This window comes from Guillardia theta (assembly GCF_000315625.1).
Source record: "Guillardia theta CCMP2712 unplaced genomic scaffold GUITHscaffold_94, whole genome shotgun sequence".
Taxonomy (NCBI): domain Eukaryota; class Cryptophyceae; order Pyrenomonadales; family Geminigeraceae; genus Guillardia; species Guillardia theta.
The window spans coordinates 5,920-24,273 of record NW_005434580.1 but is presented as its reverse complement, the minus strand read 5'-3'; the positions used below and the strand labels follow the sequence as shown (position 1 = coordinate 24,273).

The 18,354-nt window shown below is 55.3% G+C and overlaps 5 protein-coding genes across 5 annotated transcripts; 1 reads left to right on the top strand and 4 right to left on the bottom strand.

Moving 5' to 3' along the window:
* Positions 1 to 257: 257 nt before the first annotated feature.
* GUITHDRAFT_144918 (hypothetical protein) lies at positions 258 to 3,236 on the bottom strand (the record flags this gene model as incomplete). The annotated part of the gene is made up of 13 exons (XM_005824402.1): positions 258 to 419; positions 483 to 551; positions 603 to 692; positions 740 to 790; positions 843 to 1,118; positions 1,168 to 1,270; positions 1,321 to 1,444; positions 1,486 to 1,599; positions 1,684 to 1,702; positions 1,848 to 2,016; positions 2,063 to 2,223; positions 2,299 to 2,333; positions 2,477 to 3,236. 13 exons carry the CDS (start codon positions 3,234 to 3,236, stop codon positions 258 to 260), a joined length of 2,133 nt encoding a protein of 710 aa, XP_005824459.1.
* A 1,205-nt stretch (positions 3,237 to 4,441) lies between these two features.
* GUITHDRAFT_116288 (hypothetical protein) lies at positions 4,442 to 4,948 on the bottom strand (the record flags this gene model as incomplete). Its single annotated transcript, XM_005824401.1, has 1 exon — positions 4,442 to 4,948. One exon carries the CDS (start codon positions 4,946 to 4,948, stop codon positions 4,442 to 4,444), a length of 507 nt encoding a protein of 168 aa, XP_005824458.1.
* Positions 4,949 to 7,088: 2,140 nt separating this feature from the next.
* On the top strand, positions 7,089 to 9,953 carry GUITHDRAFT_144916 (hypothetical protein; the record flags this gene model as incomplete). The annotated part of the gene is made up of 10 exons (XM_005824400.1): positions 7,089 to 7,281; positions 7,369 to 7,462; positions 7,782 to 7,853; positions 8,522 to 8,579; positions 8,633 to 8,674; positions 9,013 to 9,069; positions 9,112 to 9,197; positions 9,368 to 9,419; positions 9,534 to 9,579; positions 9,817 to 9,953. 10 exons carry the CDS (start codon positions 7,089 to 7,091, stop codon positions 9,951 to 9,953), a joined length of 837 nt encoding a protein of 278 aa, XP_005824457.1.
* Positions 9,954 to 10,103: 150 nt separating this feature from the next.
* GUITHDRAFT_116287 (hypothetical protein) lies at positions 10,104 to 10,865 on the bottom strand (the record flags this gene model as incomplete). Its single annotated transcript, XM_005824399.1, has 1 exon — positions 10,104 to 10,865. One exon carries the CDS (start codon positions 10,863 to 10,865, stop codon positions 10,104 to 10,106), a length of 762 nt encoding a protein of 253 aa, XP_005824456.1.
* A 1,399-nt stretch (positions 10,866 to 12,264) lies between these two features.
* On the bottom strand, positions 12,265 to 15,732 carry GUITHDRAFT_116286 (hypothetical protein; the record flags this gene model as incomplete). The annotated part of the gene is made up of 5 exons (XM_005824398.1): positions 12,265 to 12,310; positions 12,392 to 12,435; positions 12,493 to 12,535; positions 12,590 to 12,651; positions 12,868 to 15,732. 5 exons carry the CDS (start codon positions 15,730 to 15,732, stop codon positions 12,265 to 12,267), a joined length of 3,060 nt encoding a protein of 1,019 aa, XP_005824455.1.
* Between the last annotated feature and the right edge of the window lie 2,622 nt (positions 15,733 to 18,354).

Here is an 18,354-nt window from a genome sequence, read left to right as displayed (position 1 = left end):
TCCCTCCTCTCTCTCTCCTCTCTCCTCCTCCTCCTCCTCCTCCTCTCTCTCTCTCCCCTCCTCTCTCCTCCTCTCTCCTCCTCTCCTCCTCCTCCTCTCCCCCTCCTCCTCTCCCCCTCCTCCTCTCCCCCTCCTCCTCTCCCCCTCCTCCTCTCCCCCTCCTCCTCTCCCCCTCCTCCTCTCCCCCTCCTCCTCCTCCTTTCATTCTCCCCCTTGCTCCTCCTCCTCCTCCTCCGCTACTGCCACTGACAACTCTGTTACGGCGAAATCGCCTCCTCCATGGACAAGGAGAAGTCCGCGGGGTTTCTCAGCTCGCTGTGACGGACAGACGACAAGTCCGTGAAGAAGTGTTGCACGTGATCCGGCAGTGTACCCTCGTTGATGATCACCGAGATCGCCAGCACCAGCCCTTCCATGATCTGGCCATCCCTTGTCCTCAGCCCTCCTCCTCCTCCTCCTCCTCCTCTTCCCGCCTCCCTCACCTCGGCAATCAGCCCCTCTTCCTGTGCATCGTCCTTGAGCTTGTCCTCCGCGTCGCCGTAGCTGGACTCCTGCAGAGGAAGTTGGAGTGACGCAGAGGAGCTGGGGGTGCTGGGGGCCACCTGGATCGAGGCGGCGATGTCGAGCATTCCATCGATGAAGCGATCAAAACTGATCCCCCAGCAGCCCGAGCATGTCATCTCCTGCAGCTCCTGCCCAGCTGGATGTCAGCTGGGCAAACTCCCAGAACAGGGGTGACCTGCAGAGACACTCCGAAGGCAGTTTGCTGACCAGCCGTCTCCTCCTTCTGCTGTGAGTTTCTCAGCTCTCCGGGGTCAGGAGGCAGCCTCCCTCTCCTTGACCTGCTGCTTGTCCCTGCCGTTGGGGGAGCTCAGCTGGGAAGGAGGAGGATCTCTCTTGGTCTTGACCGGGCGCTTCTTGGGCCTCGCCATCTGAAAGACCTCAAGAATGTCTTCCTCGTCCATCCCCAACTTCAGCAGAGCTGAGAAAAAGACCCAGACCCCGTAGGGGCCTATCCTGCTGGGGGACTCGCTCTCGGCTGCGGAGTAGTTGTTGCCGGCCGTGCAAGGGTGCCAGCTGGAGATGATCTTGTTCTTTGAGTCAAGGAGTTTGATGCTCTGCGCAACAACTAGATAAGGGGAGGGAGGTGGGGGAGGCAGGAAAGACCTCGAAGACCCGGAGAACATTTTTGAGGAGCCCCAGAGCTCGAGAGCTCTCCTGTATCGCTACCGGGTCCACCAGCCTCCTTGCCCAGCTCACGTCATCGCAGCTGCAAGATCAGGTCAGGCATCGTGCGCGGATCTCGTGTGCTGCCGCTACATCTGCTTCGACTTCTCCATCCCATCCTTGGAGTAGAGCGACAAACATCCCCCGGCCTTCATCTCCGGCAGCATCGCCGCGAGCGTCTCGGGCTCCTTCCTGCAGAGAAGTCCGAGCATCGCACCTTCGGGCCGTCAGAGGAGGGAAGACACGGGAGGAGGGAACCAAGAACAGGACGCTTGATGCAAGAGTCTACGCTGGACTCGACAGCCATGGAGGGATGCGAATTGATCTCGAGGAGGAAGGGCTTGTTCCTGCTGTCCACCAGGATGTCGAAGCCTGAGGAAGGAAGTAAGGTGAGAAAGTGTCCCCACCAACAAGAGTGCACAAAAGTCTACCTAGCAGCTGAAAACTCTTGCTCACCTCTGACCCGTCTTCTGTTCTACAACAGCGGTTGTGAAGCAGCAACCTTGGCCAGAGTGCGAGGAGAGAGTTCTCAACTATCTTCATGATCGAACTCCACAGGTCATCTCTATCTACACCCTTTCCTCTGACGTCAGTGGCAACCACAGCACGTCGACGAGCACCTTTGCTCGCAGAGTCTCGAACATAGTGTGCAGCGGCATCTTACAGGAGCTGCTGGCAGAGCGGGAGGCCCACTCAGGCTGATACTTCTTGTTGATGGAGGTGTTTGTCAACACAGAGAACTTGCTGTTCTTCACATCTGCATGCGGCGGCTGATATTCTTCCATGCATCTTTCAGCATGTCAAAGTCAAGTCCGCACCCCGCCCATCGGTGTACCTCCTCAACATGGCCGAGCGGAACAGGAAGGCTCTTGGAGGGTCGACGCTCTCAACCTTGGAGACGAGGTCAGGAGCAAGTGAGGACAAGGGCAAAGAGACCATAACGTAGAGTCTGAGATCGAACTTGCACTGCTCGATGAGTTGCGGCTCGATCACCTCCTGTCGCCAACCAGTCAGATAGGAGGAGCAGGAGCAGGAGCAGCAGGAGCAGGAGCAGCGACTACTAGCTCTCACTTGCACACAGACTTGAGGATGAGCTCTCCGACCCCCTGCCAGCTTCTTGAGCAGCATGCGGACAAGCATCGTCAAGACCTGTTGGACTCGAGCTGGTCTTCTTAGGGGACGAGACAGCAGGAGGGCGATGAGGGCCTGTGCAAGTCAGAACGACATGGAGGGTACACCTGACACTCACTGTCGTTGGTAGCCTTGGGAGATCTCGACGCGCCCATGCTCTCATACGTTCCCATCACCGAGTCACCCCTGGCTATCTTGATGCCTTTGCCCTGGCTCCCCTGCCCAGGCTTGAGGATGTAAAACTTGCGCTGCTCGACAACAGTCTGGAAAAGCTTCCTCTCGGCCGGGAAGTTCCAAGACGGGGGGAAGAAGTCGAACGAGGACGGGAAGATCCTTCGCAAGCGATTCAGTTGGCGGAAGAGGCTGCACTTGTTCCCAGCTATCGAGTTCATCTCGGAGAACCTGTTGACCCTCGTCCTCGGCTCCAGCTTGACGACGTCTGACTGTGAGATGGAGAAGTCGCGGAATACGAAGCAGCTGCACTTGCGATCCTTGACCCTGACGGCACTCTCATCGACCTTGACGAAGTCCAAGTATTCTGTGGTTGACATGAGGATCTTCGACCACGACGAGGGATGCATCGAGTCTTTAGTCTCAGTAGCCACGAGGTCAACTGTTGGAGCTGTGACAGGAGGGCATCGCTCGCTTACGTGTAGCCCCACCAGGTCAGCTGTCAACGCTGCTTCACTCGGGTTTTGCTCCTTCTCCTTGACGCCACTGCCGTCAGCGACCTGCTCCTCCTTCTCTTGCTCTTTCTTCTCTTGCGCTTGTGATGCTGGTGAGATGTCGGCGGTGTTGGGTATCAGAGCGTTCAGACTCTCCTGTGAGCCACTGCTCGGTCTGTGATCACCAACGAGCTTGTCGAACAGCCTCGACATGCTGAGTGCGGGACGAGGCAAGTGCTTGTCAGAGCAAGAGGAACAACAACATCCTGAAACCTTCCGACGACTTCATTCACCGTCAAGCTGCTCCCAGGAACCGGCGATGACCTTGCATCTGTCTCAGGTCATCAGATAAGAGTGAGGCTCCCACTCCTTCGTTGCTCTGCTCCATCTCTCCTTGCCCCTTCTCCCCTATCGTCGAACCACCCTCAAGTGTCTATCCTCCCTGCCCTCCCTGCCCTCCCTGCCCTCCCTGCCCTCCATGCCCTCCATGCCCTCCCTGCCCTCCCTGCCCTCCCTGCCCTCCCTGCCCTCCCTGCCCTCCCTGCCCTCCCTGCCCTCCCTGTTCTTTCTATTCACCTTCCTGTATCTTCCCTGTCCTTCTTATCTCATCCCCCTCCCTCCTTGCTGCCGCCAACGGGGCCGTGGCACATCAACTTGCGGCAAGGCGGCATGGAGGTAGAGAAGTTGGAGAGTTTGGTCGGCATGCCAGCGTCAGAGGGTCTGACGTGGAGGGACGGGGTGCGGCAGGCGGGGGAGGGTCACTAGCAGCTGCACTAGTAGGTCGCAAGGTGCTGGGAGGAGGCTCGGAAGGCCCTCCCGGGCCAGTGAGGTCAACGGCCGCGTTACTGAGAGATTAGAATGCGCATCGGGTACGAAGCCTGTACTCCGACTTGACCGTTTACTCAAAGTTACGTTAAAATAACGAGGACAACAAGGACAGTAGAGGAGGCTTAGACTCTGAGAGAAGAAACAGTGACAACCAACCCTCATACTCTTGCCGATGAGATTCATTGTTACTCAAAGACTCGGAGGTTGGTTCTCTCTGTCTTTTATCTCTTATCGCTGTATGGCCAGTCAGGTTCAAGCCTCCTCATCGGCTCGGCTCTATGAACGGTACGCTAGGAGGTCCTTGATCTTGGCGTGGACGTCTTTGAACGTCACAACCTTGCCATGAGTCTGGTCACCACTGGCCCTTCCGGATTCGGACATGCTGATAAACAAGACTGCACAACTTCAAGCATCCAGCTCCAACGAAGTTGAGGGGTACTTTTCTCAGTCACTGCATGCTTCAAGGAATTGCTGCACATAAGATCAACTTTCAGATGTCTGCTTTGACTGTCTAGCTGCACCCATGGTGCACTACTGTTACCTGGAGTCTATTCCAGACTGCAAGATACGAGGACTGGACCCCCGGACACTTAGCTCAGCGCCGACTGTGGTGGAGCCGTCGCACCAGCAAGCTCTTCTTCCTTGATACTCCTCATCACAGAGTGTAAATTCTTCTTCTTCTTCTTCTTCTGCTTCGACTCGGGTGAACACTCACTGGCTGAACGGGTTGGCCGCCAAGCAAGCATTGCAAGAAACAAAACCCACAGGTGCTTTAGCAGTGAAACAAGGTATTCGAAGACATTTGTATCGCTGAACCCTTCACAGGTGATGTACTGCAGCTCCTCAATCCCAGGTTCTTTTGCTGTGTCCTCATCGCTCACCTTGACTCCCGTTGCTTGCGACAGCCATGCTTGACCGACCTCTCGGCCATGCGAGTGACAAAGCTCGACGTAAAAGTAGAGGTCGTTGACTCCAATGTTCTTCCTTCGACTGCATGCACTGCCCTGACGAGTCGACCCCGAAGAGGACGTTCGCTCTAAGCCATGCCTCCCAGACATGTCGTTTTTCTTACCCCTTGAGCGAACTGAGCTGGGCATTTCTGGAGCCAATAAAGTATTTCCTAGGTTTCAGCGATGTTGTAGACAGGGTCGGACCAAAATAAAGGGCGACAAGGCAAGCTAGAGGTTCAGAAGAGAAGATGGTATAGACTCCGGATCGAGAAGAAGGGTCAGAAGAGGAGGAGATGGTAATTGGGGGATAGTGGAGATGCGAAGGGCAAGGGGGAGCCGTACGTAGAGGTGGGAATTGTTTTGCAAGGGTATGTGCTCGAGGCGCTGGCAGAGGAGTGAGACGGAAGGGAAATCTCACAGAGGAATAGCCTGTAGAGCCGTTAGAGGAGGAGGAGGAGGACGGAGAGGGGGTTGAGGTGCGTTGTTGCGACCAGGGGCATCGACATGGCGGAGGAGTAGGTTTAACGATTGGAACGAATTTTTATGGTTTTGTTTTAGAAATCTCTGCAAATATTTCAAGATATATCGAAATTTATTTCAAAATTCCAATGTTGCAGAGGCTCCGACCGGGCGAGGCCCCGGCCCACTGCCGGGTGCCGGCTCCGGCTGGGAGCTGCCAGAGGCTCCGGCGACCCGGGGCGCGGCCCGGCGCTCAGCTGGGCGTGCCGGGCCGGCGCTCAGTCCGACTGAGGCCCGGCGTGCCGGCTCCGAGGCCCGGCCGCGGCCCGGAGGCCCGGCGCTGTGCGGCGGTGACCGTGCCGTCGGTTCCCGGGCCGTACTAGGGCAAAGTTTCAACTATCATCATGCCAGTGATCATCATCCGACCGTACAGTGAATGTCATGATCATTGATCGCCCTCACTGAGCTGCAACCTGGCAAACTTGGACAGCAGTTTTCAATGTGCTTGAAGGCTTGCACTGTTCTTCACTGATCAGGCTCCCCCTCGTTGTCTACCGTGACCGTACGGTCGGCGGCGTACCGTCACGGTAGTAGTACCGGGCCAATTCAAGTAGCCTGGGCCACTCAGCCTGAGCCGTGCCGGCTCGGCGTGCCACTCTGAGTTGCGGCCGCTGCCGGGCCCGGGCCCCGGCCGGCGCCGCCGTGCCCGGGCCCGGGGTTCCAGTGCGGCCGTACTACGGTACTAGCCGGGGGCCGGGCCCAGCAGTGCATTGACGCGGCTCGGCGGCTGGCATATCACTGTCATATGACTGATTATCATCATTATCCAAGCCCGCCTCACCTCAAGGAACTTTTCAAGTTTCAACATCCGAGCGGTTCCGTACCCGGAAAGTTTGATAGTTTCCCCAGCTGAAAAACTTGAAGTTTCGAAAACTTTCAAACTTTTGAAACTTACATCGATTGCGTGGCTGTGCTATAAAATGATGCGGCATTACGGTTGTATGGCAGGAGAGGAGAGGCGAGGAGAGGAGAGGAGAGGAGAGGAGAGGAGAGGAGAGGATGGACATAACAACGAAGTGAAGAGCAGAAGAAAGGAGGAGAGTAGAAGTGAAGGAAGATGAATTAGTTGGGAACTACTCGTGCATTTGTAACTTGAGATCAAGATTTGTAAACTTGCTGGTTCCGTTTGTGTGAACATGAAAGGAGCAGCAAGAGAGAAGGTGAAGGGACGAGATGAAACGGGAGGGAAATTCACCTCCTAGTTCACCTCCTAGTTCACCTTCTAGCTCACCTGCTAGCTCACCTTCTAGTTCACCTCCTAGCTCACCTCCTAGTTCACCTCCTAGCTCACCTCCTAGCTCACCTCCTAGTTCACTTCCTAGTGCCTCAAGCAAGTCTGATGGATGCCATATGAAGAAAATGTGTGGAGCTCCGGCGTTACGATGCTGTAACCGAGATCCTCGCAGATCTGATCAACAAGACCAACTTCCTGAGCATCTTCGTATGATCTTTTGAATGAGAACAACCTTCTCTTCTCGGGAAATCGCCAGCTCGCTCGGACATGTCAGCTTTGTGATCAGCCAGCCTTCGACGCTTCGTGTTTCATGCGTTACCTCAAGAATTCCGGTGGAAACAACATGAAGAATCGGTGAGAGGAGAGGAGAGCAGAGCAGAGCAGAGCAGAGCAGAGCAGAGCAGAGCAGAGCAGAGCAGAGCAGAGCAGAGCAGAGCAGAGCAGAGCAGAGGAGATGATCGGGGGAGGAGGCTCGAATCTGACGAGAGCCCTCACTGCAGGAATGAAAAGAATCGGACGGAGGAGGAGGAGGTCATGGAGAACGGGTGGGAGGAGGAGGATGACAAGAACGAAAAGCTTCCTATCAAGGGCCTCCCAGCCTCGTTCCCTGCTGTTCGACCCTCGCTCTTGTTCCACCTCGCTCTCCTCCTCAACGGCCTTGCCGTCGGGTTGCTCCCGGCTCTTTTCCTTGCCATCGTGCCAGTGCCGCACGGGTGGGAGGAGCAAGGTGAAGGAGGAGGAAGAAGGGGAGGAGGTGGTGGTGGTGGTGAAGGAGGAGGAGGAGGAGGAGGAGGAGGAGATAACGGGGCAGTAGGAGTCTTCTGGAAGGACAGCTTCTTCCTCGTTATTGTCTCCCTGCTGGGGTTGGGGATTTCGATCATCCTCACCCTCATTCACGTGCCTGTCAAGTATCAGCTAACTCGCACTCGCCTGCATATTCGTAAGACACGACCTACGAGCCTACCTCCCCCCAACTTTCTCCCGCTCCTCCTCCCTCACCTCCTCCTCCCTCACCTCCTCCTCCTCTTCCTCCTCCTCCCTCCTCCTCCTCCGCCCCCTCCTCCTCCTCGCTTCTCCTCCCCTCTTCTCCTCTCCCCCTCTCTCTTCTTCCTCCTCTTTCCTCTCTCCGCCTCCTACTCTGAGCCCCGCCTCCTCCCCGCCCTCTCTTCCTCTCCAGAACCCCCTCCTCCTTCCCTGTTCCCTTCGCTGCTGCTGACGTATCTGCAGGTTTCTTGGGCTCGGAGCAAGTGGTGGTGGAGTCCTTGCTACCATATGTGGTGCGAGGAAGGAGGAGGGGTGGTGACAAGTGCTGACATGCTTGAAAGTACCCCCTCCTACTCCATTCTAATCTCCGACATAATCTCTGCTGATGTTAAAAGAGGTCTATCCCCTCCTCCTATCCTATCCTATCCTATCCTATCCTATCCTATCCTATCCTATCCTATCCTCTCCTCTCCTCTCCTCTCCTATCCTCTCCTCTCCTCTCCTCTCCTCTCCTCCTCTCCTTCTTCTCTCGTCCTCCTCTCGTCCTCTCCTCTGCTCCTCTCCTCTCCTCTCCCTCCATTCTCCTCTCTGTCTCTCCTTCTCGTCTATCCCCTCCCTCTTTCTTCCTCCTCTCTCCTCCTCCTCATTCCTCTCCTCTTCTCCCTTCTTCCCTCTTCTCCCTTCCATGAGCTCATCCAAATCACAGCCGACTGCCTCTCTCCTCCCCTCTGCCTTCCTCCGCCGCGCACAAACTTTCGCTCCCGGCAGTTCTGTTGTGTGCTCTACAGGTAGGAGGGGCTGAGGTGGGGAGCAGAGACAGGAGCAGAAGAAAATGATGGGAAGGAGGCGGGGGCGGTGGATGCAGGAGAGCGAGAAGCGTCAGCAGGAGCGAGGGAAGGCAGGCAGGGAGGGAGGGAGGGAGAAGGAGGGAGGCAGGGAGAGGGAGGGAGGGAAGGAGGGTTTCGTACTGAAGCTCTACACAGGAGGAGCATGTTGTGCCGGCTGTTGACGTGGACAAGAACTTTGTACCTGTCACCTGAGGTGAGGGAGGGAGGAGAGTCAAGAACGTCCTCTCATCTCTCCTCCTCCTTCAGGACCCCAGCGACATGGCGAAGCTCATCACGCAAGTCATTCAGGTGCTTCAACTCTCCCTCCTCCCTCCACCCTCCTCCCTCCTCAATCTCTTTCTGCAGGAGCACGGCAAAGGAACTCTTCTCCCTCGCCGCCTTCCTCCTCCGTGACAACTCTCGACCGTCTCCGTCCCGTCTGATCCTCCTGCAGCTCCTCCGCTCCGATCTTCAAACCATTCTCAGCTGCTCCTCATGCTCGAGAAGTAAGCTCCTCATCCTCACCACCACCACCACCACTATGCTCCCTCCTCGTCCTCGTCCTCCTCCTCCTCCTCACCTCCTCTCCCTCGCTCTCCTTTTCTCCTCCTACCCATCGCTTCACTCCTTCTCTAACTTTCCCCCAGACCGTCAACTTGCCTCCCAACGGCTTCACTTCCTCCTCCTTCGCTTCATCTGACTCCGTGAGTCTCTCTTCCTCACTCTTTTCGCTGACCAGCCGACAGCAGGCCATGATGAGCAAAACCTCCTCCTCGTTCTCGGGCATGGACCTCTCCTCCATCCAACGAGATGTTGAGCTCATGAAGTACAGGTGCTCCTCCTCCTCCCCTCCTCCCCTTCCCCTCTCCTCTCCTCTCCCCTCCTCTCCTCTCCTCTCCCCTCCCCTCCCTTCCTCTCCTCTCCTCTCCTCTCCTCTTCCCTCCCCTCCCCTCTCCTCTCCTCTCCTGCTCTCTGCCTGGCAGTGAGGGTCTTCATCTGCAGGTTAGAAGGAACAGAAACGCTTGAGGGCCTGGCCCTCAAGTTTGGCTGTAAGGTGAGAAGGAAGAGGAGGAAGTCAAGGATGCCTATGGGTAGCGAAAACAGATGGAATGAGCAGGCGCAGGCGCAGGCGCAGGCGCAGGAAACTCGAACTGAATGGGCTGAGTAGGTTGAAGAGCTCAGGAGGTTGAATGGAATCCCATCCATCGCTACAGGTGGAACATGTTCTTGCATCAGCATCAGCACTACCAAAATCACCACCATCAACTCCTTCATCATCATTGTTTATCTTCGTCGTAGTCCTCCTCCTCCTCCTCATCATCATCATCATCATCATCATCGTCGTCGTCGTCGTCGTCGTCGTCATCATCATCATCATCATCATCATCATCATCGTCAACGTCATCGTCATATCACGGTTCCTCTTTCTCTCTGACTCCGACATTTCTCAGGATGCCCCCTTGCCGCCTACAAGAATCTTTGGGTCCCCCTGCGCTCGCCGGAGCTGAAGGAGGAGGCGAAGAAGAAGGAGGAGGCGGCGGCGAGAGAGGCAGGAGGAGATCAAATCGATCTTGAGATCACCAACTAGCTTCTGACGCTTACAAGACCCGAGCATGAAAGCTCTTTGCAGTTCAATAGAACACAGGAAACGCATATTCATACTACAAGATAACACGGTAACGATGAAGATTGATGAGGAGGGAAGCAGGAGCAGGAGACGAACACCTCGGCTCCTCCTTCAGTCCCACAGAAGGTGAGCCGCGTCAGTGTAGATCAGCCCTTTCTTTTCCTTATCGACCGTCCTCAGCATGCGACCGAGCGAGGACGACTTTCTGGGTCGAGGACGGGGTAGAGACGAGGACTCTCCTTCTGTGCTGCTGCTGCGATTGATCCCATCCTCCTCCGACTGCTGTGACTTCGTCTCCTCCTTGTCCTTGCTTGCCTCCTCCGCTACCACCTCGCTGATCTCCTCCACCGGCGCACTCTCCTCCAGTTTCACCTCCTCCCCCCTGGGCTGGAACCACCCGAGGAAAGCGAACATGACCACGAGCCATGACCACAGTCTGTTCATCATGCTCTCATATCCTTCGTTCAGGAGGGCGTAGACGCATGTCGGCTCCAAGTGCTGGCTCTGACTATTCCGATACTTCTCAACAAACGCAAAGTCCATCAGGTTGCCCCCTTCCCCCTCATCCTCGTCCTCCTCATCCTCCTCGCTCGTCTCGTAGTCTGAGAGTGCTGTGCTCGAGCACCCGTTCGACACCCCAGCATACGGGTCACTCTTCACCACCCGCTCGTGCAGCCATCTCATCCCTGCCTCGTTCCCAGCGCTCTTGCTGAGCTCCTGGAAGAAGTACTTGTCTGCTATCCTCAGGTCCTCTCCTCTCGGAGAAGGATGTACAACCCTCTCCAACACCCTGTTTCTCACACAGGGAGCTGTTGCTCCAGGAAGCTCGGAGGAAGGGTCTTGCGCGGAAGGCTTGCTTGCCACCGCAGACATTGTAGGAATGAGTTGATGCAAGAAAGGAGGGAAGGGGAAGGAAAAACTGTGACAGAGGAGGAGGATATTCGAGGTAGAGCAGGAGAACAAGAGGACGAAGAGGAAGAGAAGACAGAGGAGACGGAGAGGTTGACGGTGTAGAAGTGGAGAAGTCGGGGAGTTGGAGGCAGGAGAGGGAAGAAGACAGGGAGTTGGTGGAACGGGAGGGAGAGGGAGGAGAGAGAGAGGAGGAGAGAACGGGGGCGGAAGGGAGGGAGGGAATGGAGATGAGGAAAGGGAGATATGATTGGTACTAGTAAAGTCTTAAATGGGGTGGGTGGGTGGTTCGTGATGGGCCACTAGGAGGTGGGGTGGGGAATCAACTTTTCTATGTCTTTACTGAAATTGGATCATTTTGAGGGGGTAGGGTCATGAAAGTGGTGGGGTACAGTGGATATTCCGGGGTTGTTCCGAGGTGGGGGTAGGGGTAGTTAGGATTCCATATCCAATTTTCGCTTACCCATCTGACCTACAAGATGGGGGGTGGGGGTACTTATACCGGTAGATAGGGGTAGTATGTAGGGAAACCTGTCCAATCAGTTTGCTAATTCGAAGGATACTTTCAAATAATTCTCTTAGTTTTCAAATATTCAGATTTTATTTTTGAAATATATGAGACGCCTTCAATCTTACTGACACATGTCCCATGCAAGGAGACAAAACATGACGTAACCGTCATCATGTTGGTCGTTACAGCCTGCCGGCCCAGACCGTTAAATCCGTAACGCCCGCTGTTCAACGGACGTTCCAAGTTCCAGTCACTGTCACGCAGCCTGCCCAACTTGCGGCCCGTGAACCGGCGACCGGGGTCACTGGCACTCAGCTGGGCACAGGCTGACACTGCTAGTCAGTTTGACCGACTGCCACAGGCTGTCACTCATCCTATGTGGTCAACAGTCACAGTGGCACTGGAGTCACACTGTACTGAACAGCGAGACTCTCGGACTCCGTTTCCAGTCAAAACTTGAGTCGTTGACTTCACCCAAAGCAAGTGGCACCTGTATAGTTCACAGCTTCTGGGCGCGTACGGTCCGCCGGCAATCACGGGGCCTATCCGATGGCCAACGGTTGTATCACCTACACAACACAAACTTGAAAGATCAACGACGCTACGAGTAGAGACTCGGAACTTCGGACAGAGTCACCGAGTCTCAGGGATAGAAGTCTCTAAGTTTACTTGAAGTCAACTACGTACTGCACCAACACCACTGTGACGCTTGCTGCAGTGCACGCGCAAGGGGAGGAAGGAGGAGGAGCGTCGCTGATGACTGCCGCGGCGCTCTAAAACTTGAAGAGAGTATCCGGGAAAGTATCCGTGACTTCCGGGTCCTCATGGATACAACAGCCACGTCGCCGAGGCTCAACAGAAAGTGGAGACGAGGTCGGGAGAGGCCTGCTCCCTCCATCTGCAAACGCTTCAGTTAGCCTGACCGGGGCAGCGCAAGTTCAGTGGGCCGGGAGGCCCGAGACTGACCGAGCGAGGAAACCTGACAAGAGCTCTGACGAGCCTTTCTCCTGCTTCCTGAGTCGCCTGTGTGTGAAAGCAACTGTCAAGAGAGTCTCATCTTGTGCGATGGTATGCGTCAACCATCTGGAAATGATCCTGAGCCTCAAGCTGAGCGCCCGCCAACCTGCGAGACGATGTTGTCATGCCAGCGAGCCGATGACAACCACAACCAGTCTACCCTGAAGGATGGAGAGGAGATTTCTCCTCGATGTCTTTGACTGCATCCGAGGAACCAGATAACTGCTCCGCTAGTCAGTCGTGCAGGATAAGCAAGAAGACATTGACGTGTTGTGGTAGAATGCAGTCTCAACCACTTGACTCCAGAGCACGAAGCACTTCGACAAGGTGAATCTGTGCTGATGGCGTTGACATGCCCAGTGTGTTGCCTGAGATGAGATACAAAGAACGTGTGAGTAGCGCATGTCCAAGGAGAAGAACATATATCAAATTTGTTACCTTCCGGCAAGAACTTTGATATCGACGAAAGATGGCGAAAGAACTGAATGAGCAGAATGCGTTGGTCTTTTCTAAATCAGAGCAACGTTGACGCAAAGAATTGGCATCTTCGAGAATTTCTTGGTTCTCCTTCGACTTCTTCTTACTGACTCGTATCAAGTATTCCTCCCTTGAAAGAGCGTCTGAAAGCTGCTCCCTCAGCGCTGAAATTTCTTCATCAAACACAACCCCTGCATCTGTCATGCAGCCGACGTCAAGAAACTCAGAACGATCAAGGACAAAGGAGGCCCACTCCAAAAAAACAACAGAAAGCAAAGGGCTAAGCCATCGTCCGATCACTGCCGTCACCCTCGCCCGCTGCCTCGCCATCCCCTCTACCGCCTCCTGGAAACGGTCGAAGGCTGCTGCTAGCCGAGCTTGCAGCATCCTCTCTACCACCCGCCTGCACAGGGTCCTTCGCTCCTTCCGCTGATCCACCCGCTCCCGGTAGCTGTCGAACGCCGTCGCAAGCTGAATATGGAACATCCGCTTGATCACCTTCCGGCTCTGCTCCTTGCGTAGCTCGATGTAGCGCTCCGCATACTCCCTCTGCTTCTCTGCCTCTGCCGTCAGCTCTGCCTGTACCTCCTCAAGCCCTTCCGCCGCCCGTGCCCGTCGAGCCTCGTCCGTGGCCTCCAGCCAGCTCTCAAAGCATAGGCTGACCCAAGGCTGTGTCCACCGTCCGATCACTGCCGTCACCCTCGCCCGCTGCCTCGCCATCCCCTCTACCGCCTCCTGGAAACGGTCGAAGGCTGCTGCTAGCCGAGCTTGCAGCATCCTCTCCACCACCCGCCTGCACAGGGTCCTTCGCTCCTTCCGCTGATCCACCCGCTCCCGGTAGCTGTCGAACGCCGTCGCAAGCTGAATATGGAACATCCGCTTGATCACCTTCCGGCTCTGCTCCTTGCGTAGCTCGATGTAGCGCTCCGCATACTCCCTCTGCTTCTCTGCCTCTGCCGTCAGCTCTGCCTGTACCTCCTCAAGCCCTTCCGCCGCCCGTGCCCGTCGAGCCTCGTCCGTGGCCTCCAGCCAGCTCTCAAAGCATAGGCTGACCCAAGGCTGTGTCCACCGTCCGATCACTGCCGTCACCCTCGCCCGCTGCCTCGCCATCCCCTCTACCGCCTCCTGGAAACGGTCGAAGGCTGCTGCTAGCCGAGCTTGCAGCATCCTCTCCACCACCCGCCTGCACAGGGTCCTTCGCTCCTTCCGCTGATCCACCCGCTCCCGGTAGCTGTCGAACGCCGTCGCAAGCTGAATATGGAACATCCGCTTGATCACCTTCCGGCTCTGCTCCTTGCGTAGCTCGATGTAGCGCTCCGCATACTCCCTCTGCTTCTCTGCCTCTGCCGTCAGCTCTGCCTGTACCTCCTCAAGCCCTTCCGCCGCCCGTGCCCGTCGAGCCTCGTCCGTGGCCTCCAGCCAGCTCTCAAAGCATAGGCTGACCCAAGGCTGTGTCCACCGTCCGATCACTGCCGTCACCCTCGCCCGCTGCCTCGCCATCCCCTCTACCGCCTCCTGGAAACGGTCGAAGGCTGCTGCTAGCCGAGCTTGCAGCATCCTCTCCACCACCCGCCTGCACAGGGTCCTTCGCTCCTTCCGCTGATCCACCCGCTCCCGGTAGCTGTCGAACGCTGTCGCAAGCTGAATATGGAACATCCGCTTGATCACCTTCCGGCTCTGCTCCTTGCGTAGCTCGATGTAGCGCTCCGCATACTCCCTCTGCTTCTCTGCCTCTGCCGTCAGCTCTGCCTGTACCTCCTCAAGCCCTTCCGCCGCCCGTGCCCGTCGAGCCTCGTCCGTGGCCTCCAGCCAGCTCTCAAAGCATAGGCTGACCCAAGGCTGTGTCCACCGTCCGATCACTGCCGTCACCCTCGCCCGCTGCCTCGCCATCCCCTCTACCGCCTCCTGGAAACGGTCGAAGGCTGCTGCTAGCCGAGCTTGCAGCATCCTCTCCACCACCCGCCTGCACAGGGTCCTTCGCTCCTTCCGCTGATCCACCCGCTCCCGGTAGCTGTCGAACGCCGTCGCAAGCTGAATATGGAACATCCGCTTGATCACCTTCCGGCTCTGCTCCTTGCGTAGCTCGATGTAGCGCTCCGCATACTCCCTCTGCTTCTCTGCCTCTGCCGTCAGCTCTGCCTGTACCTCCTCAAGCCCTTCCGCCGCCCGTGCCCGTCGAGCCTCGTCCGTGGCCTCCAGCCAGCTCTCAAAGCATAGGCTGACCCAAGGCTGTGTCCACCGTCCGATCACTGCCGTCACCCTCGCCCGCTGCCTCGCCATCCCCTCTACCGCCTCCTGGAAACGGTCGAAGGCTGCTGCTAGCCGAGCTTGCAGCATCCTCTCCACCACCCGCCTGCACAGGGTCCTTCGCTCCTTCCGCTGATCCACCCGCTCCCGGTAGCTGTCGAACGCCGTCGCAAGCTGAATATGGAACATCCGCTTGATCACCTTCCGGCTCTGCTCCTTGCGTAGCTCGATGTAGCGCTCCGCATACTCCCTCTGCTTCTCTGCCTCTGCCGTCAGCTCTGCCTGTACCTCCTCAAGCCCTTCCGCCGCCCGTGCCCGTCGAGCCTCGTCCGTGGCCTCCAGCCAGCTCTCAAAGCATAGGCTGACCCAAGGCTGTGTCCACCGTCCGATCACTGCCGTCACCCTCGCCCGCTGCCTCGCCATCCCCTCTACCGCCTCCTGGAAACGGTCGAAGGCTGCTGCTAGCCGAGCTTGCAGCATCCTCTCCACCACCCGCCTGCACAGGGTCCTTCGCTCCTTCCGCTGATCCACCCGCTCCCGGTAGCTGTCGAACGCTGTCGCAAGCTGAATATGGAACATACGGTTAATTGTTTGTTTCGCAATTTGCACTATTTTGTTTCTTTTTTCCTCTTTTTCTCTTTGGAAGCTTTCCACAATGTTTTGGTATTTGGTTTCTTCTTCTGCTCGTTTTCTTTGCTCTTCTGTGTTTTGCTTCGTTTGTTTGTTTTCGCGCACATTATCGCTGAGTCTTTCAAAGAAGTATTCTAGTGTCTTTCTTCTGCAGCTCATGATGATATGGACGACTCTATTTTTTGTTGCGATCTCCTGTCGGTGAGTATCAACCCATTTACCAAAAACTTCAGTCGTGTTCCATTTTTTCCTTCTGAAATAAAGGGCTCTGATCTTCATTTTGAGCCTCGAAGTTCGTTGTGCAGCTCTCTTCCAAATTCCAAAAAATTCACGACACAATTTCTGTTCTCTCGTGATGACTCCTCTTGTTTTCACAAGAAATCTGGAAATAAGGTTGCCAGAATGAGAACATCTGCCCTTTACCATCATATTGCAGATGGAATGGAATGCCTCTGCATAAAAGGTTATGTCAATCTACATAAAGGCGGGAATACTCACTTGAAATCATTAAAGCAACGGTACATGTAGTTCTGATTTTCAAACCTCGCGACCTTTCAGATCGAGAGACAACTTTGTTGTGAAGCATGAGCACGGCAAGTGATGCAATGGCTTTCATTTTGACGCTTCTTTCAAGCCTTGCAGCTCTTGACCTAATTATTAACGAGGTCAGCAGAAGAGCCTAGCTGGAAGTTTCTACAACTTTTTCATTCGGTCTCGATACTTCGAAAATCTTGCCCTTTCGTCATCAAACCTCCTTTGCGTACTGTCAACAAGATCATGCAGTCTATCACGATCCTTCGTCATGGCAGAAAGCGCAAAATATTGTTGATCTGCATTCGCCTTCCACTTTCGAGCTTCTGAACGACAACGGTTAATTTGTTTTGTGCAAGATTCATTTAAAAGAGAAAGTTACCGCCGTTACTCTCATCTAACTGTTAAGCACAAAAATAAGAGAGAAAAGAACTTGTGAATTGAAAACCTTCTTCTCGTAGTTGATAAGGTCATGATTGAGAGCACTTAGCTTACTGTGTAGAAGCACCATTTCCTGTTCATCATATCAATCAGAAAGCAGCAAGAAACAACGAGTGTAGATTTTGTTCTTGCAAGGTGTAGCAAGGAAAAAGAATGCTCACATCCTGTGTAGAAAGTATCTTTTGCTTTAGTAAACTGTTCTCATGGACCATTGCTTCCAAATCCTGCAGAGAATCCCTCATCTGAATATCAAGGGTGGTAAAGAACTCTCAACACTAATGGAAGCCTTCACCTCCGTCTCATGTGACTTTTCCCTTGCCGCAAATACGGCATCATTCTGCGACATTCTTGATTGAAGATTTTGATTCTCAGATTCACAGTTCTTAAGCTTACTCTCCAATAATTGCAGGGATTGCTCCGAGGATCGAAGTTTCATTTTGAGCCCTTCGATGATAGAATTCAATCGACTCTGTTCTGCTAGGAAGCCATCTTTGGCTTTAGAAAACGTTTTCTCTGAAAGCATTGAAGTGCTTGTCCGGATTGATTCCAGTGACTGATGTGAGAAACTTTGTTCTTGCTCCAGTTCAGCAATTCGTTTCTTAGAATGATCGCATTCCATCTGTAACCCGGCATTCTCTGATTTTATCATCGAGATTTGATTTCGCAGGACGTTGATCGCGAGCTTGACGATCTCTGCCGTTCAAGTAAGAAATTGAGCTCATCACGTCGTCATTTTGCAACCGTGCCTCCTTCGATCGACTTGAGCTCCTTGAGTATCCAATTCCAGGTCAACTAGTGACAGCAAGGCTCCTGTAAAAGAATCATTGGTATCATGTCTTGAGCGGCAAATCTGTACCTGCATCCTGTGCGCTCAGGAAATCTTGAACACTGAGTTTATCATTCATTACGAGAACCCTTCTCAACAAGTCCTCGGCGTCGATACTCCGAGGACTGGTTTCGTACGGATCGAGATGTCTTGGGCTGGTCTTAAGGTTTTCCGTGAAGAATCTTGGAATGTAGTCGAAGACACGCGGTGAAGTCTGAAAGGACATCCTGGCAATCGACAAGGCAGCAGCAGTGTACAGGACGAGCTCAAGTGTAGGAGAACGGCTCTGGCGTTATATAGATACAGTGCTCTCTCTACCTCATCATGCACCTGTCATGTACAAGTGTGTATCACTCGCTCATGTTTCATCTCTTCACTTCATCTCGCTCAACTCTCGTCCGTGCATCACGGTTGCCGCCCACCAACTTTCATCGCGGCGCCTTGGCGCGCTTGGGGAGTCGAGGTTGATGACTCCAGTGACCCCACCCTACCCTACCCCCTCTTTTCCCGCCCCTCCTCATATGGCACCACGGGTGACGGTGGGTGGGTGGCCCTGGGGTGCGGCCCATCCAAAGTTATACTAGTTAGTCCGCCCGGCCCCGGGGGCCCCGGACTGAGGCCCGGCCCGGCGACCGTCACGGCGTCGCGGCTGAGGCCGCCCGGGCCCGGGCCAGGGGCCGGGCAGCCAGTGCCGCAGCGGCGGCACGCCGGTTTCCGGCATGCGTGAGGAGAGGCATACAACGCTGAGGCAACCTAAAGGATCTGATTCGCAC